Here is a 25,353-nt window from a genome sequence, read left to right on the forward strand (position 1 = left end):
GAAGAGTATTACGTAGGCTGGGCTGCCTTGCTAAAATGAATTCGCGAAAACTGGTCTAGGATATTGTCGGGGAGAGAAAACGGGCCTTTTGGAAAACAGCCGCAGGTTCTAATGTCCTAAATGCTGATTAAGCGCGTAACGGTCGTGTATACAAACAACCAACCTTCGTTTAATGTTTTCAAGCCTACATTTACCACATTTTATTCCTTTGTTCTAGCGCCCCCCCCCCCCCCTTCCCGTCTCCGAAGCGTCACCCCAGTGATTTTTTTTTAATTTTTTTATTTAGAACATACTGCTAGCCTCTTAGTGGAGGCTTTCGCAGGAATTGGGTGATACAGTCAGAACAATGACATAGCACACTTCGCGTTTAAAACAGAGAAAAAGCTTTACATTGACCATGGGCGCACGAAACCTCTATAATGGGACACAAAAAGCCACCCAAAAAGCCGCTGAGAACACAATGGCCACTATCGTTTGCTGGCTACGCCCTTCCGCGCGTCGCGGTCATATCGACGGCGCCCCTACTCCAGGAATCGCTCTTTCTGCGCCTTCAGTCGCCCCCTTGGGAATTAACTCATCAAGACGCGCATATCATGGACACACCAGGTATACATCGCTTCCTCCCGTTATAAGGAGCAAAAAAAATGAATAGGCTAGTGTGACGAGAGCGGCAACAGTCGTCTTCATGTTTTCGAAGTCCAGTTGACGCAATGGGGAACCACAAGTGGCACCCCTCTCTCTCTACTTAGGGGGATGATTGCCGGCGGGGCTCAGCTTTCCCCTCCCCCAAGTAACGCCACCGTAAGTGAGATCGTTGGTTTGTTAGTTTTAAGTAGAACTGACACCGAATACAACGAAGGCGAGATTGATTGAGAGAATAATTAAAACTAAATGTACACGCGCCTAATCGACCTCATTTTTCTGTTGTTTTTTCGCGGAAGTTTTGCGGGGGGGGGGGGGGGGGGAGGAATAGACTAAAACAGCAGCGTCTTGCACCGTTGGGTGAAGTGAAAGGAAAGCGCTTTGGTAACACTTAAAGTATTAGGGTTGTTCACATGAATGTTAAAATAACAAAAAATGGTTGAACGGATCCAGATTAACAAAGTTAATTTTTACGATCTGCTACAGAAGTTGGGTTTCACGTGGAAATGCTCCGCCAGGGTTTAGCGTTCGTTTCCACGAACGGCGGCGCAAGCACAAGTCTCGAACGTAAAATCATATCAAGTCACAAAATTACAATATTAAAGCTAAAATGTTCAAAGAATGCCTGGGACATCCCCTCACTCAAAATATCTGGGCCAAGACGTCGTGCACCAAAATGTCTGTGCACAGAAATGTCCACACCAAAACGTCTTGGACCGAAATGTCCGACACCCAAATGTCCGGATCCCGTTAGGCAGTCCGTCCGCTTCGTTGGCTACGTTGTTACTGGGTTGTCCGGGACCGGTCTGCTCCTGAGCGCGCGGAAGGGCGAGCAGGAAGGCTGCGTAGGCACGGACATGGCGAAGGCAGGCCCGTGGAACTGATCCCCCTACCGCGATAAATGCCCAAGTGCCCAGCCGGGTCCCGGTCAACCCAGTAACAACGCATACGACAGAACGGACGGACTGCTAAAACTCTCTATTCTTTCCCGGCCAGGGAACAATTCTATCGGCCAGACGCCCATTCTGGCCTCCTCAGACAAACGATGAAGGGTGAAAAGCATTCTCGCGGCTACGCTATTCACCCGTCGAACGCCGCGTAAGCAACCAGCATGAAAGCAAGCACAAGCTGCGGCCTGCTGCGTGGTTATTCTTCTGCCTTTGACCTTCGAGGAGCACGTACGGCTGAAGGGCGGGCAAACTGACCATCTTATAGGAAGAGAAACGCAGTAGCGCTTTGTGGATTTTTGTACTCGAGCCTTGGCATCAAAAACAGCCATATCCTAGTGATGTAACGGCAGGAACGCCGTTCCTGCCGTTCCTTCAAAAACGTAACGAGTTACCGTTACAGTTCCACCGGCCCTTAATGGAACGGTGGCGTTCCTCCGTTCCTCCAAAAAGGAACTAGTTCCAGGAACGCCGTTTCTTGTAACGCCGTTCCGTACAACACTGCGTATCGCCCCTTTGGCGGTGTCTTCTGGCGGCGCCACGTACGGGGACACCTCACAGGCCTCCTCTCCGATGCGGAGAACTTTGATTGCGCTGTACTTCTCTGCCCGCTCCATGCTGGGGGTGCTTGAAACGATGATTTTCTTGGCTGTGTGGATGCGCAGGACGTCTTCCTCCGCTTCCTCGCATTCGAGGCCGGACGCGTGTAGCACGCCATCGCGCAGACCAGCGAGGCTGATCTTGATGACGTCCAGGTCCTCTCTCGGCCGCAGCACGATCTTTACGTCTTCCTTGGGCAGGTGCGGTTGGCGAGGCGTCCGCCGTTGCCTGCGCAGTTGCTGTTGTGCACGTTGCCTCTGGTTCGTTGACCGGGCACCGCCAGGGTCTTGCCCACGAGGGAGCCCCGGTGTCAGGTTCATGTTGGCGATGGCGCGAGCGCCACGTCGACGATGGTTTGTGAGCCAGTCGGCCTCATCAGTAATTTCTTCGTGCGAGATGGGCTCCCCTTCCACTTCGACGCCCTCCATTTTGCGGCTCCGGTCCTCGGGGGAAGGTCACCCGTGATTCTAGGCGGGGAGGCGGCCGTCGCCGCCGTTCCTCGGTGCGCCGATGTTCGAAATAGGGTTAGCTGGGCTGGGCCGCTTGCGATGAAAAAGTTGGCCGAAAAAGGCCAGCCAGGGTTCCTACCTTCCAAAATTTGGTGTCCTCAGGCAGCGGATGCTTGGAGACACTCGATGCAGTGATTCTTTCCGATATGGTCATGGAATGATTGCCGCAGAAAGTGAGAAAATACAGAGCCCATTTGGACTCTACCTGAACGGCTCGGCCCCCTGGTGGCGAATCGCCTCGTACTCTGAGGATATTTTAATTCGTGTTTCAGTCGTCTTTTCTAGGATTTTTAATTTTTTTCTCCGTTTTGTGAGGTTAATGTAAACGATACATATTTTTGTTAGGGCCCTTTTGTAACTTTCTATTTTTTTTAGCATTTTAGTGTTTAAATTTCCTTCGACCAATTATATTAATTTGTGTGATTATAACGATTACGAGCGTTAACTGCGCCGACTATGCATTTTTATGCAAATGGTGGGCATTTACACGGTGGTCCCTATTCGCATTTTTTCGTGTTCCGTCATTTTATTCGAATTTCTTTATTTGTCTTCGTCTGAGGGCGGGGTGGTATGCGCAAGACTGATTTTCCTATTTTGTACGTACACTTTTATAATTTTAACACTTTCTATTTTGCTTCTTTTTTGAAATTCCCATCTCAGTTTATGCGCTCATACCGATAATTAGGGACCATCCGCCAAATGTGCATCTTTGTGCACATGGTTCAGGATACGGGGGTACTCAGCAAAAGATGCTACGCATTACGACATCCACAAAGTTTTGCGCCCTTAGCAAAAATATAGCTGTTCTTTCTAGATCCAAATACGCAATACACAGGTCTAATAACATCAGTTGTAAACGACGCTATTGCCAGTTGCATGTTGTGCTGAGAGACTTCTACGCACGTAGTTCAAGGAGAATGAACAAGGCTTTGTTCTATTCGCGCTTTCAAATTATTCATAGCTTCGGAGCATTATCGCTTCACTGACCGCAACGACGTCCAATGGAGTAGGAACAGTCGGCTTCGCTAACCCGGTTGTGCCCGAGGTGACGGCCACTCTCATCTTGCTGTAGACCGTTGTCCTCGATGCTATCAGCGAGGTGGTCACCGTGACATTTGTCACATTTGCCAGACGCTGGGCATAACTGCGAATGTAAGACGCACGCAGTTGCCCAATTAGACAGCAGGTGAGCACAGCCATCGAGCTAATTCTTCACATTTTCACCAGTGCGCGGGAGTGTGGGGGCGTGCACGGATCAATAGATGCATGTGAGGACGGAGGGACGGACGGATGGACGGACGGATGGACGGACGGATGGACGGACGGGGATACCAAAAATTAGAAGAGTAAGGAAAAATGAAGCTTTGGTTCATTCGAAAGATTGCCTCGTTAGAATAACACTAACTTCCCTGTTAACGAAATCTTCGCTCATATAAGCTATATAATTGTGAAAAATGAGAATGACCATGCAACCCAGTAGCTCATTTCCTGCACCAGAACTTAAAACGTATTACGGGCAGCTGTGGAATTTGCTGAGTCCGACAAAAGCAAGCGCAAGTTAGGCAGGGCTTATAAGCTTGCAGAATGAGCTATTGGCGGTTAAATTTAATGCATATTTTTTCTGGCTGTAAGAGTGGTGGGGTAAGCAATGGAAGCTACTAAAGCACGCGTAAACACAGCAGCACCAGCGCGTCTGATATTGGTACTGGGCGCGCTCTGCTTGTCGTAGCTGCACAGCAGTCGAGCGCTTTGGGATTGTCTCACACGATACTTGGACATTGTCTTAGGGGACATCGTTTGTCGAGCATGTCCAATGTTGCCGAAACAATTACTATTAACGAAAGAAATGAAGGAAGCTCACACTGACGCGAAAGTCTTGAAGGTAGCGAAGCTGTACGCAGCCTTCACGACCATCACGAAGGTTTAAAGGGGACCTGCAGCACTTACCATCGACTGCTCGGAATTTATTTTGGGTAACGGGTATTGCCCCAGCTATCTCCTCCTTCAAGAATTGTGAAAATCCGGGCACTATCACCCAAACTACGCACGATGAAAAATCACGCATAATTGTTCCCTGTCAACTCGACCACGGACAACGTTGGGACAACGCGACGAAAGCTGCCCGCTCTCTCCCGGAGAGGGAGCGGTTCGCGGCGTTCAGTTAATTGGGCGGCCTTCGATATATCAGATGCCGGGGAGTTTCCTCCGCAACGTAGAGGTGTCTATTACGGGTATACGGTGTGACATAAAAGCAGGCGTGACAGCCTGTTTGCAAGAGCGCGCTCGGGCTGCTAGGGCGTGTTTGAAACAATAAACGTTTGTTGTAGAGTGGTCTGGCTTAAAAGGAAGTATTGAGTTCGCCACTCAAACTGCACGTGCACACAAAACACAACAGAAACGCCAAAACTTTGCGTTCTGGTTCAGATACAGAAGAGGTTGGTACACAACAGCGCCGACGATGGCGGATCGTCACAGGAAGTGAGAGAAATAAGCCGCGAAGTTGACCAGCGACAGCCAATATGACAACCATGGCCTCGATGACGTCGTTTAGGCCTTTCCAGGGGTGCATAATGAGGAAAACTGAACAGAGCGCGGCTGGCTTTTTTCGCGTCTTTCACGGCGATTTGCGCCCTCACCGCTTCACGTGCACGTGTGATATTTGGCTCAGGTGTTCCTGGCAGTGTAATCTACACGTCACGCAGGTTTACTTGCACTGCTCAAAGAGTATTGCAGGGCCCCCTTTAAGTACACGATTGCAGCCGATTCACTCATTTTTCACTGCCTCAACGACCTTTACTCCATCATTATTGCCACAAGTGTGAGCTTCCTTCATTTTTGGAAGTAATAAGCATTGAATATCACAATATCACCTTGGAGGGGTGTATGCTACGGCGTGTCTTTCTCGTTCCGAGCAAGGGTTTTCGCGATTACTGCGAACGCCGGATTTTTTTTTTTTTGACCTGGCCCATCTCTCTACTTGGCATGCTTGGCTGGCAAACGTGCGCCGGGGACGCTGGGCGCTCGCCACGAGGCCCGCCCTCACGTGCGCGCGTTCGGCAATTCTTTGTAATTTTAAACTGCGGACACAAAAAAATTACGATTTGCCAAACAACTTCGCTGTTGAAACAAGCCAGGTGCAAATATGCTAGGAGACAAAGCGAGTGCGGGCAGCGGTTCTGACCGGCATTGTGGCGCGATTTAAAGGGACACTGAAGTGATATGTAAACATTGCGGGATTACTTTCGCAAATTGTAGTCCGGAGTCCCCAGGCCATGTTTCGACCACCCTGGGCGCGTTTACGCGATTTTATTTAGTAGAAAAATTAATTCGAAAATGCTGTCCTCCTCTCTTTACGCTCGCCCATTTTCTGCGGCGTTTTCGTGTGACGTCAGGAGGGGATAAGCTGGCAATTGGTTGCGCTACTGCACGGCTCCCCGGCCTTCAGACAGAGTCAGTCGGCCCAGCGTTTCGTCCGCCGGCCGCCGACGGGTGGTCGCAATTCGTTCGCTCAGTTGAAACGAAGCCAGGACACGCTTGTGAATGGTAGAATTTGCCTTTCTTTACTTGGTTAGTTTGTACACTGTATCTAGCTCCAAGTCAAGGTCGCTTCACACAAGCGCTGCACAAGCGCACATGCGACGCTTCGCTGACTGGTATGCCAGTAGGAAAATATAAGGCCTCTTGAAGGCGGGAGAAGAGTCAGCGAAGTCAATATAGGTACTAAGAAAATAATATCAACTGATATTTTTACCGTACAGCGTAAAACTAGGGTGCGGGAAGCACTTTTTTGCGCTGGGCGAACAAGCACAGCGGTCAGCAGCACGACTACGCATCTGCGAACGCTTTTCCGTCTACGAAATGCAATTGCTAGACGTGAGCTATTGTGGAAACTCAGGCGACGCTTACTGCACGAGCGCAATACAACAAATAGTCACCTAAGCTGCTTGAAATGCCAAAACTAAATAAAAGTGTAAACTGGTTGTACAATATATACCCTATATTACCAGTGCCAGCGGCGCCCGTTCCGTGGCCGAGTGGTCTGGGTTGCTAGGTTTGCCACCGCAAGTATTTTGCAAGTCACGAGTTCGAATCCCCGCGGGTACGTGCTTTTTTTTTTTTTTGTAAGTTAACTTTTTCGTTTTCCGCCGATGTTTTCTGTATTGAGTTCACCTTTTTTTGGGCCGCAACGTTCATGGCTCCACGAACTAGTTCACCAAACGCGCGCAGGCTGGCACTCGCGCGCTAGCGAGTTCTCGTTGGCGTGCTGTTGCCATAAGCACCGACTGCTTGCGGGCAGTGGGCACAGGCCAGAATGAACAGACCCTTGGCCTGGTGCGAACACGCTTTTTACGACACAGGCATGAGGGAGGCAAGCTCCAAATATGGGGGAAAAGCGCATGACATTTGGGCGTCTGCGGGTACGCGGAGGGCGTTCATGCACTGCGTAGGTTCGGCTAGTGAATGCTACGATTCCAATCCGTCCTAGGAGGCTTATCTTTATGCATTTTTACAGCTGATAACATGGCAGAAGCGCGGTACGATGATTACTGAGTTATTGAGAATGCCCATCCAACAACGCCAACGGTTGTGTTTTACAGAACCGAAACCGAAACCGAAACTTGTTTGGTTGCTCACCTTGGGCATCGTCCAATCACGGTGCCCGCTCCTCCTAACGTCACAGCTTTAGTTGGTGCGGCCGCCGCAAACCGCGCATGGTAGTTTTTCTTATTTCGCGCTTTGTAAAATAATTACCGATTTGTCAACCGAATAAACGATGAAAAGTGTGCTAATTTGAGCCAGTCTACGCAGTGCAAGCAAAAACGGGAGCTTGACAAATTCACTTCAGTGTCCCTTTAAGAGGAATGGCGGTAAACAAGACGGTTCGCAGTTCGCTGCAGGCTAAACGGCGCACAACAGCCCCGTCGGATCCAAAAGTGGCGCACGGTACCGCGGTAGAGAGAAATTCCTGTGCATGTGCAGTGCACCGTCGTGGTTCCGCGGTGTCTGCACCATGGCTGAATCTTCAGAAGCGCCCTCTCATGTGTTTCCAATCGAGCGACGTGCAGGCATAGTCGTCTGCTAATCATCCTCGCCTGTCTTCCTGTAAAACTCGAAGCTGACGACCATTTCGGTTTCACCGAACGCACCAACGACAACGTGAAGTCCAGGAAGCGTATCTTCGAGTTCGACAAACATTTCCACGCGGTCACCGCAGCCGCCTGCCAACTCGCGCGTGCAGAGACCGACTTGATGTAGCTACTCTGTAGCAGGTGCAGCCGTTATTTCTGCACCGCTGCGGCACCGCGGCTGCACCATGAGCAATCGAGGGACGCGGTGCAGAGCCCCTTTCCAGCAGTGGCGAATCGAGCTCTTTGGTGCAGCGCACCGTTCGCCGGTGCAGGCATTGCAGTGAACCGCGCCTGAATCGAGTGAAGCTAACGTTCGCTTGGGCACCTGTCCTGGATACGTTATCCCAGACGTTACGAAACAGATGATTTAGCGGGAGAATCAAACTTTTGTGTTGAAATTGTTCAACTCCTCGGTGAATAAAGCTTCGTTTGAGGCCGCACAAGCGCTGGGGCCACCCCATCAAAGACCAAATCTTTCGAATAAAACAAACTTCGATTTTGTCTGCATGGCCCCTTTAAGTCTGCAAGGACGGCATCGGGAAAGTATACTTTTCGGTTTTGTGTCAACATAGGAATTTCGAAATGGTACAGAAGAATGAAAAGGCAGAAAAATGTCCACACCTGGTGGGATTACGAGTCAGCTGCGCTACCAATTTAGCAAACTTAATCACCTATTTGCGGGTGCGCTTATGTGTCTTAGTCGGTCAACCTGCCTTTAAGGATAGTACAGTCGCTCGGAAAACTTCGGAGTGAAGGAGACTTTGTAGCCCGCGCAGCCGGGTCTTGAGCGTTTACGCTCTGCGTGCCAGTCGTAGACCCGCGTTGCTACCTATGGCTTCATCACTGCTGAAACCGAGCCCTCTGCATGCATGTGAATGATGGGCTCTTCGCATGGTTTTGCAAAATAAAGCTTGCGGTAAGGACGCCAAGGATGGCCTAAGAATGCTAGTCGGTCGCTTTCTGGTGTGGAATAAAGAAATTCCAAATTGTAGGAAAAAGAACAAGTGTAGAAAATAACCCTTGCGAGATTATGTTTTCGTTTCTCACCCCACAAAAGGCTATAGCATGGCCTTTGGACAGAAAAAACGGCTGAGGACAGAGATAAACAGCGTAAAATATTTCACACAAGTCCACTGAATTGGATATGTAAGTTTAGCATGCACGCACAATTTATACAGCGCACACATCTGGTGCATTTTCTGCAGTGGTATTTATTGAGTACACATGTCCCTTCGCATCTCAGGTGAACGTCCTTTACTGGTTAATAGTATCAATGAAAGAAAAAAAAAATAGCAGTGGCTTAGCTCGGCTATGCCAGGATCAGCTGGTGGTTCTTAGATTTCCTGGTTGTCTAGGATAATCTTGATTATCATGCTTACTGCTGCTTCAATGACACACACACGGTACACTCATTATGCGACATACGTATATTTATCAAGCGGCTCCGGCGCAGCGTCACCAATCGCCACAGAGCTAAGCTCGTTCCACAGGCGCACGCCGGTGTTGCTGCGACGCACGAGCCATCGGTTCCACACCCGGCCACCCCTCGCATGATCATCAAGTGGACCGGGCTGCCACGTGCGGAACGGAGGTCGGCGAAGACGCTGGGCGCGTGGGGTGTGTGAGAGACGCCGGAGAGCGAGCAACGTTCTGAGCGCCGGGTGACGTCACTGCTCCTCGCGCATGCGCAGCACGACTCTCCAGGAGCCACGCGAATCTGCTCAACCTCGGCCAGTGCAGATCACGCTACAAAAATTCGCCCCGTCTCTGCTCGATTCGCTGCGGATGTCGTCGGAAGACCAGTCTCCCGCCGCCTCTTGCACGAATATGCCCCTCTCCTGTCCCCCGCTCAACTCTCATGTTATTCCCCTTTCTTTTCAATACTCCCACGATAAACACGGAGGAGGTCTGATCATGTCGATTCACTTTTAATGCGTAGCATTCTTTGTCGAGTACCCTCACAGCCAGGACGGTGTAACGCCCTGCATTTCCACAATAATGCCGACTTCGCGGAAGTTCTACCTCTGATCGTTGCAATATAGTGTAAATAGAGGTAATGCCGAACAGAATATTGAAAATCTAAAAAATAAGAAAAACAAAAAGCGAAACTGGTGAACCGTGTAACCTGCATTTCTATAATAATGCAGATTTCATGGAAGTTCTACATTTAATCGTTATAATAGCGTAAAGGGAAATAAATTTAGATATTTCATTCAGCTTGATACTGAAAAACTAAAAAAATAAAAAGTCTGCAGAAATTCAGAGAATTAACTTCTAATGCGTAGTATTCTTACGCCGCTTGTCTTGAGTGTCAGTTTCTTCCAGCCAAATTTTTGGGTTTTTTCTAAATCCTGTCCAGCCAATAATCTCCATTTACGCTATCATAATGATTAGAAGTGAAACTTTTGCGAAATATGCATTATTTTGGAAATTCAGGGCGTTACATGGTTCACCATTTTTTTTTGTATTTTTTATATTTTTCTTGTTTTTTAGCGCTTCAAAATTTCTACGAATCCTCTTATTTACGCTGATATAACGATTATAGGTGGAACTTCCGCAAAAGCTGCATTATTGTGAAAATGCAGGTCGTTATACGATTAGCCTTTTTTCGTATTTTTTATATTTTTGTTATTTATTATTTTTTCAAAATATCGTTCGACAAATTATCTCCGTTTACGCTATTATAACGACTGCAGGGGGAACTTCACGAAATCTGCATTACTGTGGAAATGCATTGCATTATACGTTTTGCCATTTCCCGTAGTTTTTAAATATTTTTCTTAATTTTTAGTTTTTTCAAAATTTTTTCCGACGAATTATATCAATTCACGTCATTGGAACGAATAAATTTGGAACTTCCCGGAAATCTGAATGAGTTTGGAAATGCAGGGCGTTACACGGTTGGCCCGTTTCCGTATTTACTTTATATTTTTCTTAATTTTTTAGTTTTTCAAAATTTCGCTCGACCAATTATCTCCATTTACGTATTATAACGATCACAGGTGGAACTTCCGCGAAATCTGCATTAATGTGGAAATACCATGCGTTATACGTTTTTCCATTTTCCGCAGTTTTTTACTATTTTTCTTATTATTTAGTTTTTCAAAATTTCGTCCAGCCACTTATCTTCATTTATGACATTACAACGAATACCCTTGGAACTTTCGCGAAACCGGCGTTAGACGTTTCATAATTTTCTGTATTTTTATATTTTTTTTGTTTTTTGTGTTCTCCAAATTTCGTGTCCCAAGTTATTTCCATTTACGAAATTATAGCGATTATCGCTGGGACTTCCGCGATATCTGCATATTTTGTGGAAATGCAGAGCGTTACACGGTCCTGGCAGCGGGGGTACTCGGCAAAGAATGCTACGCATTAAAATCTGCATAAATTAAGATAATTGTCTACTAATCCGTAGCGTCCTTATGCCGCTTGTCTACAATATGAGTTCTTTAGAGCTTAATTTCTTGTTTTTTATATAGTCTGTTCGATACATTATCTTCATTCGCGCTATTATAACGGTTACAGGTGGAACTTCCGCGAAATCTCCATTATTGTGAAACTGCAGGGCGTTACACGGGTCGCCATTTTCCGGAATTTTTTTTCTAGTTTTTTTTTTATTTTCTGGTATTTCAAATTCGGTTCGATCGATTCTCTCCATTTAAGCTATTATAACGACTACAGGTGGAACTTGCGGGTCCATAAACCACTGCAGCAAGGACAACGAAACAACCTGAGGCAAAGCAGACGATGCCACAAGCGTCATCTTTCAAAACGTCCGGGTCCGTCCGTTGGGTGGAGTGGTACAGTAGATGAGCTATTGCCGCCGAGTCACCATATTTATCTTGGCGGCCAAGGCAGGAGTGATACAAACTTGCACTCTTGCAGCCGCGCAACAGTTCACGGTACAGAAATAAAATCACCACATAACAGACTTGCGTGGGACATGTATGTTCTCGGGTTACAGGAGCAACACAAGAGCGGTATCGAAATACAATCCAACTTTTGTTCACAACGCCAAGTGGAAAAGCATGATAAGAGGAATTGAAATTCCTGCACATGTGACCAGACAGCTTTTAGTACAAACAGCCAGCGGCAGCTGATAAGAATGCGTCGGGCGCTGCAATGCTAGTGACGTCACGGGGTAGTTCATTCAAATAGGAAATTGTTCGTGGAAAGAAGGAATATCGCCGAGAATTTGTTTTTGGAAGCGGCATCACTATGGTTTTATCATGCTTGTTCCGAGTTTTTTGTGATGTATTGTACTGCATCCTTTTGTTAATGAAGCTTATTCATTCATTCATTCATTCATTCATTCATTCATTCATTAATTGTGGGGTTTAACGCGCCGACGCAACGCAGGCGGTGAGGCGCGCCGTAGTGAAGGGCTACGGAATAATTTAGACCACCTGGGGATCTTTAACGTGCGCCGAAATCTCGTACACACGGGCATTTTTGCTCATTCATTCATTCATTCATTCATTCATTCATTCATTCATTCAGGTCCCCCGCGAAGCTCGAGTATGTGACGAGAGGAACAGGGATACACTCACTGCGCATCTCCCCTGCTGCGCTCCTCCCTCTTCAGCGCCGCCTGCATCATCCTGCCGTTGAAGGCCACGTGCAGGGAGTTGTAAGGGCGGGGCCGGATGACCATGATGGCGCTCAAGCCGTACGTGAAGGCCAGTTCCACGTGCAGCGAGAGCAGCTGGTCGCGCGTCGACGGCGAGCCGGGAGGCGGCGGGCTCGACAGGGACAGTCCAAGCCGTCCCATGAAGCGCACCACCGCTGCGCTGTCCTGCCGATATATCCCGCCGAACAAACGCGTGCAAGCGTATACGTAGAAGGAGGCCTTCTCTTGGACGTTGTCAGTCTGTACAGTGATAATTTTGCCTACTCTTTCGAAGAGGTCGATCCCGGGCCATAACCATGTCATCAAATCCTGCGGGAGAAAGACCGTTATTTACTTCGGTTTCGGTTGAAGGCCTCTGAAAAATGCATTTCAGTAATATCTGCCAACGCGACCTTCACGCGTTGTAACATTTAAAAAAATACGGCTGAGCGCATTGTGGTCCTGAGAAACATAAGAGTCGCTTCACGGCCGCAAAATGGTTTAACAGCGCCCCCCCCCCCCCAAAAAAAAAAAGAAAATCCGCCAATCACTCATTTCTACTGTAAATTGGGCAATGTGCGTGTGAAGTGACTGGTACGTTACGTTCAACAACCGTCTTAGGCACGCAAGCTTCCCTTTACCGTGTTTTAAACAAACTTAAAGGGGCCCTGAAAGGCATTTTGAGCACACTAAATGAAGTAGCGCAATCGTTAGATTGGGTCGTCAAGGTCATCTGGGCCAAGTATTACTCTTTTACGCGCAGCGGAAAGCTCACACTTTTGTTGCAAAGTTTGTCGCTTTTTTCTCACCCTTTCCTTCGTGTTTTTGGACGCCGCCATCTTCACATGTCTACATCATCGATTCCCAGATGTTCGTCATGAGCTAGACATCCTGCTATTGGGCGGCTTTTTCGCGCACTTCCGGCAAAGAGATGAGTCGTCTGCTCAGCGTCGACTCGCCGGCTGATCTGCCAGCGGAGTGCCGGAGTGCTTGGACATTTTACGACAAACGAAACAAGTGTAAACAAACGCTTAACCGTTCGTATTGAATGCAACACGGCCATAACGCGACATGGATATTCTCTTACCGGAGTACGTCCCATAAAGAAAGCGTTGAAGCCCCGTGGCACTTCTTTCGTGCAATCTCAGAGAACGCCCTGAGCCGAATGCCCTGGTTTGACGGATACATTTTTTTCCACTTCAAAACAATCCAGAGATGCGTTTCGAACGAACACAACGTCACAACATGCGTTGCAAGTCTGAACCGCGATTGACAGACGATGGGCTGCCTCCTCCTGCCCCTCGTAAATTCGGCACTCACCTCGCGCGCGGTTTGCGGGGACGAACAGCAAGTCACTTAACTCTGGCGCGCAAGCCGAGATGGCTTTTAGCCACGCACACTGCACATACCCCATGCGAGGTTGAGTCGTACGTCGCTCGAGAAAGATAATCCAGGCCATGGGAAGCACTATCCACCCGCAGAAGCACAACGTCGCATTTCATCGCGAAACAAAGGCGTCCACAACACACACACCATCGCCTCCTGTAATACCAAACGCATCTCGCACTTCCAAATGAGAGTGAGTAGTATGCCTGCAGTGCCCATATGCCGCGAGGTGGGGCCCCAAGCTGAACCGGGATCACGCAACCGTAACTGACCTCTGGGGCGGTTTGTGCCTTGTTGCCAAGGCAACCGATGTTTGAGATCGTCAAAGAAAGGCGCTCGCTCCAGCGCTATAAAGCTCAGAGCCGCGCCGGAGCATGTTTAGCCAACGTTGCCGCTCTCCACCACGCGTCGCCCCAAGCTGAACTGGTCACATGATTGAAGCGTTTTGTGCACGGGTTCTGTATCGGCTTAAAATGTCTTTTTCACATGGCGCCGGCAGGAATTACCACCACCGCAAAATAAGACCCGGCACCAGCGGGGCCACATCTGATACGGCGCTTTTTGGATAAACAGTGCGCGGTGCATGAAAGGGACCGAGCGCAAGATCCTCCCCAGCGGCTGCGAGTTCGCCGCCGATTAAAAGTCACGTGCTGCACTGCAGCAACGCACACCGCGAAAGGGCAAGGCCAGGCCACCGCACACATGCGGCCAGATTTTTCGCTCGCTTATCCATCCTTGAGCGGAGTGCGGAATTCATGGTGTCAACAAAACTTGCCCGTAGCAGACGGCAGTCGGAGGAGCGTAATGCGGAAGTACGTCACCGCTGACTAGCGCAGCATCATGGGAGGCAGTGCTCGCGCGCCGTCAACAGTTGAAAAGAGGAGGAAACGCGGCGCGACGATAATGCGCGGTTTTTGATTTACGATTTCTCAGCTAATACTCATCGCTTTAACAAAATTCTTGCGGGAGGAGATTGCTAATACATTGTCTTATTTGGTTACATGTAGATCCATGCATCGGCGGAAGGTATTTCAGGACCCCTTTAAAGGAGTACTGACACCAATTTTCAGAGTTAATATTAGTTCGATTCCTTTACGCAACAGAATACCCCGGTTGAAATATGAGCGGCCTGCGACGCGAAGAACCTACTTTAATTGGGCCGCATTTATTGCACCGACGGGACAGCAGCCGGAGCGGCACTCAGGAAATGGAAATCCGCATGACATCATCCCGTGGTACCCAAAAGAAGTGACGCGACAGCGCTCGTCAAAAACTCGTGACGTCACTTCACGCACGTGGCCCGGCGAGCGGGCGCCGGCACATTCACAAACGGGTGCACGTAGCCAGAGCTACAGGCAAAACCGCTGCTCAGAAAGGCACAGTTGGCAAAAATAAAGTTCCACACACGGGAAAGGCAGCGATAATATAGCCCGGGATCGCAACAGTCGCCATCGGGACTTTTACTGAAAGCGGCCATCGAATTTCCGCCGCCATGGTAGGCCGAGTACGTTCAGGCACGGCCGGGCTGGAAGAGCGGCGGGGGCGTACTTTCATGAAAGTGCGCGCTCGCCGCTCCTCCAGTCCGGCCGTGGTTCAGGCAGCTCAGCCTTTCAGCTCCGGCGGCGGCGCGATCGAAACAACGCCCACACCTGCCTCCGCAGTGTTTTGACGTACGCACAAAACGGGCAGGTCATGCCGGGATTCTGTCATATGCGCCTTTCGGGATTTCGGGATGAAAGCGCGGGAAATAAAACAAACGATTTTCAGGCCGTTCAATGTAATTAATTATCGCGCACTGAAGTATTTACAGTGGTGTTTCGGGTTCGCCAGACCATTAGGCATCGATAAAAGCAATAAATGTGGGGTATAAAATGTTCGTGTCAGTATTCGGCCACCTAAACGCGAAGATTGTATTGCCCGTCCGCCCGTCTGTCTGTCTGTCTGTCTGTCTGTCTGTCTGTCTGTCTGTCTGTCTGTCTGTCTGTCTGTCTGTCTGTCTGTCTGTCTGTCTGTCTGTCTGTCTGTCTGTCTGTCCCTCGATTCAGCCACCCGGCCACACGTTATAAGAATTATTCAACAAACAATTTTTATAGGCAAAACCTTCCCAACTGCCAAATGTGGTGCCATAGTTCATACCTGCCAGCATGTTGAGTAAAGCATATTTGAAGCAAAACACCCATGCATAACCGGCACTGGCGGTGTTTTATCGTATGAACCCCTGCCCGCATATCTATTGATGGGAACAAGCCGACACACGCCGCAGCCCGCGAGCTCACCCACCGAGCCTTCCGAGCGTGAGATCACGACAACACACCTTCCACCCAGCTACTCCCACTAGCCCACAACTTACACCGACATCCTCCACCATTACAGAGCTACCCCTCAGGCACTCTCCTGGCCCCACCCGTCCCTCAACGCCTCAGAGAACCACATACGGCTAAGAATTAAAAAACATACCATGTCACAATTCTACCTGCCGCATCTCTCCCGCACAACATGCTTGTGTCCCACTGCCCAGACACACCTCACTACCACCCGCCTCGAAAGGATATATACCCCGACCTCAGCACCCGCAACCTCCTTGCCCAGCGGCCGATTGAAGACAGGGTACTACTCATCAACCGGGCCAAGGCCGTGCCGGCAGCCCTTGCTCTACCGGAATTAACAGGGCAAAGGCTCATGGGTACGTCGCCTGCTCCCGCCACTTCCGGTTCGAGGGCTCTCCTGGCCTCCCGTACGCCGGTGGCTTTCACGCGCGTGTATGCGCGTTGTTCAACCGTTTCAACCAAAAAAACAAAAAAACAAAAAAAAAAAAAAAACGCTCGTGCATGGCGCGTTCGTAAATAACAACAATTAATCCTACAAGGGGCTTCTCTGAAGAGTAAGCACTCTGTGACAAATAAACAACATCCACGCACGCACTTGAAAGCCACCGGCGTACGGGAGGCCACGAGAGCTCTCGAACCGGAAGTGGCGGGAGCAAACGACGTACGCATGAACCTTTGTGTTTTTTTACCGGTCACCTATACGAAAAACACGCAGCCATTTTTCCTCTCCTTCCATTTCCTTAATACCCTTTTCCCTTTAATAAACGTTTTACAAACAAACAAACGAACGAAATAGCTAATTTAAAAAAATGCCTTGAAAAAAATGGGGCCCATCTCCCCGCGAGGGGGACTCGAGTAAATGCGTCGCATAGGGGGTGGGTGTATTGCGTTAACGTTTAGTGTTTGGGGAGTTGGGATAGTGAATGCGTTGTATCAGCAGCTTCTTGACGTAGTTTGAATGAGTCAAGGATATAAGGCGCGTTCGTAGCCTCCCATTCTGTGTCGGCTTTGTGGCGCAGTGGGTAGAGCACCATGTACCTTGCGTTCCGCCCGCAGGGTCGAGGGATCGAAACCAGGCGCCGGATAGTATTTTTTTATATAGTGTAGGGGAGGGGTGCGGACTACGACTACGGACGTCAACGCGGGTGACATCGTAAGTTACTGAAATGCTCTGCATTTAAAATTAGCAGTGGCTTAGCTCGACTATGCCAGGATATACGTAGCGTGAGCTAAGGTTCAGCAATACAATACAATACAATCCAGCCCAGTCCAATCCAGTCCAGTCCAGTCCAGTCCAGTCCAGTGACTGCTCCACGCGCATGCGCAGCACGGCTCTGCAGGAGCCCTGCGAAACGGCTATCAAGTGGGTCCGGCGCAGCGTCAGACTTGCCTACTGCGCAACGGAGGCGCACAGCTGGGCACGCGCCGGCGACAGTGCGTCTGTCGCGGCTGTGACGTAACTCCTCCGGAATGCGCATACCGGCGAATGTGCAGCCCCAATTTTCTACACACCCGTACTCCAATTGGATTGTATTTCCAATCCAATCCAATACAATTTAATCCAATCCAATCCAATCGAATTGAATGCTCCTCGCGCTTGCGCAGCACGGGCCTTCAGGGTCCACGCGAAACTGCTCAACCTCGGCCAGTGTAGCTTACGCTGCAAAACGGTTTTGATGCACACATTGCAAGAAGGGATTGCGCCCGATCTTAGACCTCGAGGCGGAATTCTAAGTCCAACAGTAACAAACGGTTCCAACAGATGGCGCGCGAGCAGTGACAATGCGGGAAAATTGACTTGACTTGAGCAGACCTCCACCGTGTTTATCGGGGGGGAGCGAGAGGAGAGGAGAAGAGCGTGGAAAGTGTGCGGGGGAGAGAAAAGACTTATTCACGTGGCAGGGGCGACAGAAGACTATCGTCTTTCTACGACCTTTGCAGCTAAGTGAGCAGATACACGGCCAATTTTAACACGAAAGTGTTTTTTTGCCTTTTATGCCCGGGTACACTAAGATCTAAATCATATCCGTCACGGAAATTACGTAGCCAGAAAAAGTTTCATTGACGCGGCTGCGCCCGGATTTGAGCCCAGAATTCTCCCGCTGCAATGGAAGGTACCCAGTGCTCCGCCAGTTGCGCTAGGAATTAAACCGCAAGTAGGCCTACCAACGCACCTTACATCTTTCCCACTACCTGTTTTATTCAGATGGTGCTGCCGTCTATGAGAGGTGAAGCGAAGTATTTCATCATGACGAGCTCATGAGCGCCGACAGTTGGTGCATCGATGACAGCGTCTTCGTTTACGCGGGACGCGCGTCAATGGAGGCCCCCTCCGCCACCTTCTGCTTTAAGTTTCGGTTTCGGTTCAGTTCCGTTCGCACGGTTCTCAAGAACCTATGGTTTCAGTCGGATTTACGCAATGTTCCGGAGCGTGCAATCAAGTGTCTAACGTTGATGCGCCTAACGGTGCCATACCGACGTAATGTGAATAGCGACGCGCAAGTTGATATGGACGCACAATAAACATTTAACTGCTTGTGCGAAGGTACACTTCACTTTCGTGTTTTACCGATTCTTATGAAAGAGGCATCAACCCCATTTTTTTAAATTAAACTTTAAACTTTTTGCCGCTAACATCGGTACACATGAAATAATACGGTGAAAATAGTTGCCGGTGTTTAGTTAGCGTTATCTCTAGTGCAAAAAAAAATTGTCGTCTGGTTTTAAATGCATGATTCTGGAAACAGCAGTAGATCACTGGTGCAAGTAGCGCACCAGTGACGACGTCGGTTGGTGCTGCGTGAGATGTGGCTGCACGCTCGAATATTAAAATACTTCGCCTGCCCTGAGGGTCAATGGTAAGTGCCAGAGAGATTAAGGGGCTTTCAGCATGCTGTCTGCTATGGGGTTAAACCATGTGAGCGCCCTTTCGATCAGCCTCTTTAAAAGGGTAGAATTTTTCATAACCTCAGCTGCACGTGTTTGCATTACGGACCTGTGCGTCAGCAGATACACGTGTATCCCATTCTTCTATTCTACATACAGTGTATATATGTGGCATATTTCATGACGTGTTGATGCGTACTGCCGTCTTTTTTTTCGTCCGGGAATTCATTTTTCGGAGTTTAGGCGCTGTCCCACTCAGATATGCAGTGATGGGCTCTTTTATTTCAAAATATCGTTCCAAAATACCCTTGGTTGTTTCTACACTACAAAGAAGGCCGCGATCAATTGTTTGCAGTCACAAAAATCTCACTACATGTAATGAAGGATTTTCAAGCGACCTGAAGACAATATAAAATTGTTCAGTTCGAAAGAACCAGTGTTAGTAACTCACTAGGTCACACTAGTGACACTAAAGTCTTTTTCAACGGCGAAGCTGTTTAGCAATTCATTGGTTCCGGCGTTTCATATAGGACCACATTTAGTCGGGACACTCATTCCCCCTCCCCCCCATCCTCCAACTCCCTTCCCCCATCTCCTCCTCCGGCGATGACAAAGGTCGAGGCGCAGAGTGTAATTAATATAAAAAAATACATATTACAACAACAAAAACATATATTTATTAGTGAGCAGCACGTCAGCACTCCAGTGATACGATCAAGAGAAACTAAATGACCCACTTCAATCACGCAGTCAAGGGTCTTGGCGGTGCCGTTGATCGGCGGCCGCCTATCGCAGAAGACAGGCTCTGTGACGTCACCGATGAATCGCCGGACCAAACTTGTATTTTGTCTTCATGGCTCCTTTAATTTTTTTTACCGAACGGCATGACGAGGACAGGCTCGAACTGTGTGCAAGCCACAATTTTCTCCACCTCTCAGGTGCATCACTCACCGGGAGCCGACAAGCCGACAAGGCGACAATCCGGCCCTCTGCGCGGTGCCCAGAGTTCATTTTGTCTGCATCGGATGCCACGTACCGAGAAGATTCGTTTTAAAGCAAAGCTTTACTACTTTCGTCCAGCGATTTCGTGGATGATGCGCAAGGTCACCTTTTTACGGGAAACACACCCGGCGACACACCCCTCGAAGCGCATCGTGTGATTCGCGGGACCCGCTATTGGCGCCTCCTGGCGCCGACAGCGGCCGCCACCGCCGCTGCGGCCGAGGCAGCCCACCACCCCCTCAGCCTCCCATGAATGCGGCGCTGGGTCGTTTCGGTAGGATGGCTTAGCTTTTAGACACCCTAGTTTCGGGCGACGTGACTCGTCTCGCGTTCGCCCGGCATCCTTCTGTGAGCGTTGCACGGAACCGGACGTGGTCGGCAATAGCGCTAAATCAAAGGTTAACCAAGCGAAAGCAAGGCTCAACCAGACTAAGACAAGCTTTTACTCTGCATATCCAAGGTTAGCTGAGCTAATCCGTAGCCATTTTTGTTGAAAAAGTGTTCCTGAAAAGATTAGCGCTCGCGTCCCAAGATGCAATGAAATGTGACGAGCCGACAACAGGGATTGCCAGAGTGAGTTTCGAACGCAGCAATATCATCTATAAGCAACTGTAAGCACAGTGTGCCAATTTGAAGTCTGCAATAAATAATTTTGAGGAAGTGTTTCATACGCAGTTAATAACGATAAGAACCATCTACTTGCTGCGGTCGTTCGTGTCCCGTATGTGTGACGCGTCACCTGCGAGGCCTACTTTTCTTTCGCTTTTTTTATACGTGTGAACATCTGGTGCATGCATGATTGTGCTAAAAAAGAAATACATTTTTTGCTCCTTCGTGCTCTCGAAACACCAATATGACATTTGTTTTGCGCATGGATTACAACATTGCCGGGAGGGAGTCTACTATGAAGCGGAACCACGAAGACGACGACGAAAGATTCCTGCGCGCGACACGTTGAGGAGGGTTCATTGAACGGAACGTGCTAGAGAATAATCTGGTTCCCCAATTCGATTCTACGGGCTCACTGTAAAGTGCTATGAGGTGAGCGTGCTAGCCCCAAAAAGCGGCATCGTCCCATTACGGCGGACAGTCGCACTACGGCTAAGAGTGCATTACGGCTGAACGTCGCAACACGGCGGAGAGTCTCACTACGGCTGAAAGTGCATTACGGCTGAACGTCGCAACACGGCGGAGAGTCTCACTACGGCTAAATGTGCGTTACGGCTGAACGTCGCAACACGGCGGAGAGTCTCACTACGGCTAAAAGTGCGTTACGGCTGAACGTCGCAACACGGCGGATAGTCTCACTACGGCTAAATGTGCGTTACGGCTGAGCGTCGCAACACGGCGGAAAGGGGACCCTTTCAGCCGATCAGCCGTTCAAATAATCTGCTGCTTGTTGCGTTCAGCATTGTCGCAGCTGGGCGTTACGGGCAAGAGCCTGCATATATATTTCGGCGTGTCTTTCCCGCATTTTCATTGTTTTCTGGGACTTGTTTTATTTTTGTTTATTAATTAATAGCTCTCCAACGCATATCTTCCACGTTTCTGCATTAAAACAGTAGCCACTATGCCATCAACCCTAACCCCGCGCGCAATATCCCTTAGTTGTGTTCTTCAGTGTATTTAGATTGCTATTGTAAAATATACACATTGTGGCAGAAGCTGCCAACCCCAGAAGCAGCCAACGCAAAAAAAAAGCAGTCGTTGCACAAGACAGAATCATGCGCATTTTCCTGAATCGCCGACAAATGCCGGTCAAAGATTTCGTAAGAGCGATAAGATTGCCTGTAAGATTGTCTGTTTGAAAGATTGATTGATTTATTGATTGATGGTTTTACGCGCCGACGCAACACATGCGATGAAGCTCAAAATATCCCCAGTGAATTTCCTTTCCTTTTCCCGTCGAAAACCACAACCCCCAAGGCGCGCCGTAGTGGAGGGCTCCGGATTAATTTTGACCACCTGGGGATCTTTAACGTTCGCCGAAATCTCGAACACACGGGCGTTTTTGCTTTTTGCCTCTATCAGAAAAGCGGCCGCCGCGGCCGGGAATCGAACCCGCGACCTCGTGCTCAGTAGCGCAACGCCTTAGCCACTGAGCCACTGCGGCGGGTTGTTTGAAAGATTGACTGAAAGATTGAATGCTGTAGTGTTTTCTCTGTCCACTTTTCGCCCATCCTGCGCCATTTGTTAACCACTCATTTTGTTTTATCAAACCCAATTTATCTCATGCCTACGCGAAGATGACGACGGTGGTTGAAGGCGAAGCTATCTCGTGATGGATTCTTTGGTTGGCCAATCCCTAGGGGCATCCTGCCACAATCATCATCAGGGGTGCCTGGCCAGGCATGCGCAGTGGGAGTGTGGACGCCGCACAACGGCGCCCACAGAATGGCGGAGGGAACAGGATCGACCATAAGCTGCTTCGCATCTAAAAGCAAGTTTTAGGTACGTTAAGATAATTTCTTAAGAGGACACAATAGTTGGAAGGAAAACAGGTCAGCCTTTAGCATTTGGATCAAGGCACAGCTATTTTGATGGCATTTAAAGACGGTGGTGCCGTCTATATGCAGTATGCATTGAGGAATTAAAATAGAGAGGAAGATCATTTGTTAAATTAAAAGGAGCAATGGGTCCAAGATTGAGCCTTGTGGAACTCCTCTAGTAACTGTGACAGGGTATGATATTGCTGTAGAAATTAATGTCTGTTGCATGATTAGTAGACGGCTTCGTATCAAGTTATGGCAGGACATGTTACCCCATAACGCTCAAGCAAAATGAAAAGAACGTCATGGTCCCTTGTGTCGAATGCTGCCGAGAACTCTAAGAAAACCCAGCAGTAGCGTCACAGCGGTCAAAGAAAGTTTTATTTTTGTCTGTTAGGCACACTGTCATAATGTTAGTCCATCAGCCGGAAAACAATGAAAATGCGGGAAAGACACGCTGAAATATATATCCAGGCTCTTGCCCGTAACGCCCAGCTGCGACAATGCTGAACGCAACTAGCTGCAGATCATTTGAACGGCTGATCGGCTGAAAGGGTCCCCCTTCCGCCGTGTTACGACGTTCAGCCGTAACGCACATTTAGCCGTAGTGAGATTCTCCGCCGTGTTGCGACGTTCAGCCGTAACGCACTTTTAGCCGTAGTGAGACTCTCCGCCGTGTTGCGACGTTCAGCCGTAACGCACATTTAGCCGTAGTGAGACTCTCCGCCGTGTTGCGACGTTCAGCCGTAATGCACTTTCAGCCGTAGTGAGACTCTCCGCCGTGTTGCGACGTTCAGCCGTAATGCACTCTTAGCCGTAATGCGACTGTCCGCCGTAGTGAGATAGAACCGAAAAAGCAACCCCGTTTCTTGGCCAATCCCCTACGTGGGTATGCATCATCAGTGAAGGAGCAACAACAACTGATTTGGCTGAGCGGCGCTTTGCATGAGACTTTGGGGCCGTATTCTGCTATCCGACGCCCTTCCGACGCGCGTCGGAAGTTCGTGACGTCAAAATGACGTGCAAATAGCCAACCGCCCCGCCCTCGAAGATCGCGGGAAGTACGTCATCGCCTTCGGGGACAATCTCATAACTTTCAAATGCTGCTAAAGCGAAATTAATAAAATTGTCTAGATATAACAAAGCCTTTTCTGTTTATCTGTTTTCATGGGCACTGCCGTTGCTGCTAATGCTAGTTTAACAGGTTTACACGCATTTATGTTTTTACTTTGTTCCGTTATGAGGCGCCAGGGAGCGCTGCGCGCGGCACAGCAGTTTTTAAAGGAGGCATATTTGAACGCTCAGTAAGTTGCTGCGCAAAAATTTCGTCCCACAAGGGCGTTCTCTTGGGACGAAAAGCGACGTAAACGGTACGCTGTTGCCCGGCAGTTATATATAAGAGGGCTGTGACGTGAGTACGATATTTCGATCGATTTTCTAACGCCATGTCATTGTTCGGCCACTCTCGCTTGTGCAGTGAATTAAACCCGTTTTTCAAAACGCATGTGTGCGCGTTTTGCGCACGATCAGATTGCGTACTTATATTGTCACGAAGCCAAGGATGACGCAGTTGTCTTGAAGGAAAAACAAGTTTATTGTAGCGAACTTGTGCTCCCCTAACAACTCAAAAGAATACAGAGGCGGCGAAGCAGCGGTCAACAGAGTGACTTGTGCAGGCGAGTGTCGTCGAATCGAATGCCGCGGCGTCTGCTCTGCACGCTTTTATCTTTCGGCGCAAGTGTTTCTCGAACCGTCCATTGAAATACAGAACATTGTAGATCAGAGAAGATTATTCTGGGCTAGTGCCATTAGGGCGAAACAGTCTGCTTATGTGAATGAGATAGCCCGTGCGGCATAAAAATAAAGAATGGAAGACGCGCTTCGCGGACACAGATAACAGAGCCAGGCGTGGCCGGGCGATAAAAACAAACAATAAATAAACAAACCCATACATGGTTCGAGGTAATATCACGGCAAGCTCGTTTTAATTTTTTTTTAAATGAAAGCAGGGGTGCAAGTGCAACGTCAATGAAAGAGTGTACTGACCTCCAATCTTTAGCGTCCCGAGGATACGTTTCCCGCCTAGCTTTGTTTCATGAGCTATATTAATATGCTATTCTGCGTGACGAACTGCTCTAACAGCCTAAGCTTGTATCACGTCACATTGACCACGTCCACAAATTTGGTGCTTAATCATGCAACTTGAAGTAGTTTGCTCAGTTTTTTTCTGAAAACATCCCGAGAATCAAACCGCCTTCCCGCAGGTATTGTTTCCATCCACGATAATCACTTGTTTCTGCAAGCATAGGTACAACTCAGTGACTGTGCAATGAGGTGCAATTTTTGTAATTGAACACCTGCAATGTATCCTTACGTTAGCATATTTTGTAATGCCATTTCCCTATTTAATGCCTCTACCCTTGAGGGTTAAATAGGTGAAGTATACCGCAATACACTTCGTTAACTAACATAGAGACCGAATTTTCAACCCCTTATTGTTTTTTGGCCGTTAAGCTCATAATGAACACATTTTCAGGCACACTGGAGCTGGAGAGCTGCTAGTTGTGGAAGGCCCTGAACGAACAACCAGTACTGTGGGTTTTAACAAGAATAGATGCCAACTATGAGCACTTTAACAAGCTGGAGTAGAGAAAGCAGTTTTGGCATTGCATCACAAACATCAATGTGCCCTTCTTTTTTTTTTTTTGCAATGAAGTTGCGTTGGTTTCTGTGCACTTTAAATAAGGCTGTGTACCATTACTACAGAAATGCTATAGTTGATTTTGTCACGATTATTTTTTCCCAGTGTTGGTTACTCTTGGAC

The 25,353-nt window shown here is 48.7% G+C and overlaps 1 protein-coding gene across 1 annotated transcript in view; it reads right to left on the reverse strand.

Annotated features, from left to right (window-relative positions):
* LOC144153143 (uncharacterized) overlaps nt 1–25,353 on the reverse strand; it is a 90,562-nt gene that overhangs the window by 50,031 nt on the left and 15,178 nt on the right. Inside the window, exons 2-3 of the mRNA XM_077684794.1 lie at nt 12,381–12,769; nt 3,686–3,842 (exon numbers count right to left, since the gene is read on the reverse strand). Of these exons, the coding sequence (XP_077540920.1) occupies nt 3,686–3,842; nt 12,381–12,769 (546 nt within the window). The remainder of the gene's footprint in view (nt 1–3,685; nt 3,843–12,380; nt 12,770–25,353) is intronic.

The sequence above is a fragment of the Haemaphysalis longicornis genome, unplaced genomic scaffold (assembly GCF_048455015.1).
Source record: "Haemaphysalis longicornis isolate Haplotype H1 unplaced genomic scaffold, Haemaphysalis longicornis Haplotype H1 scaffold_9, whole genome shotgun sequence".
NCBI lineage: Eukaryota > Metazoa > Arthropoda > Arachnida > Ixodida > Ixodidae > Haemaphysalis > Haemaphysalis longicornis.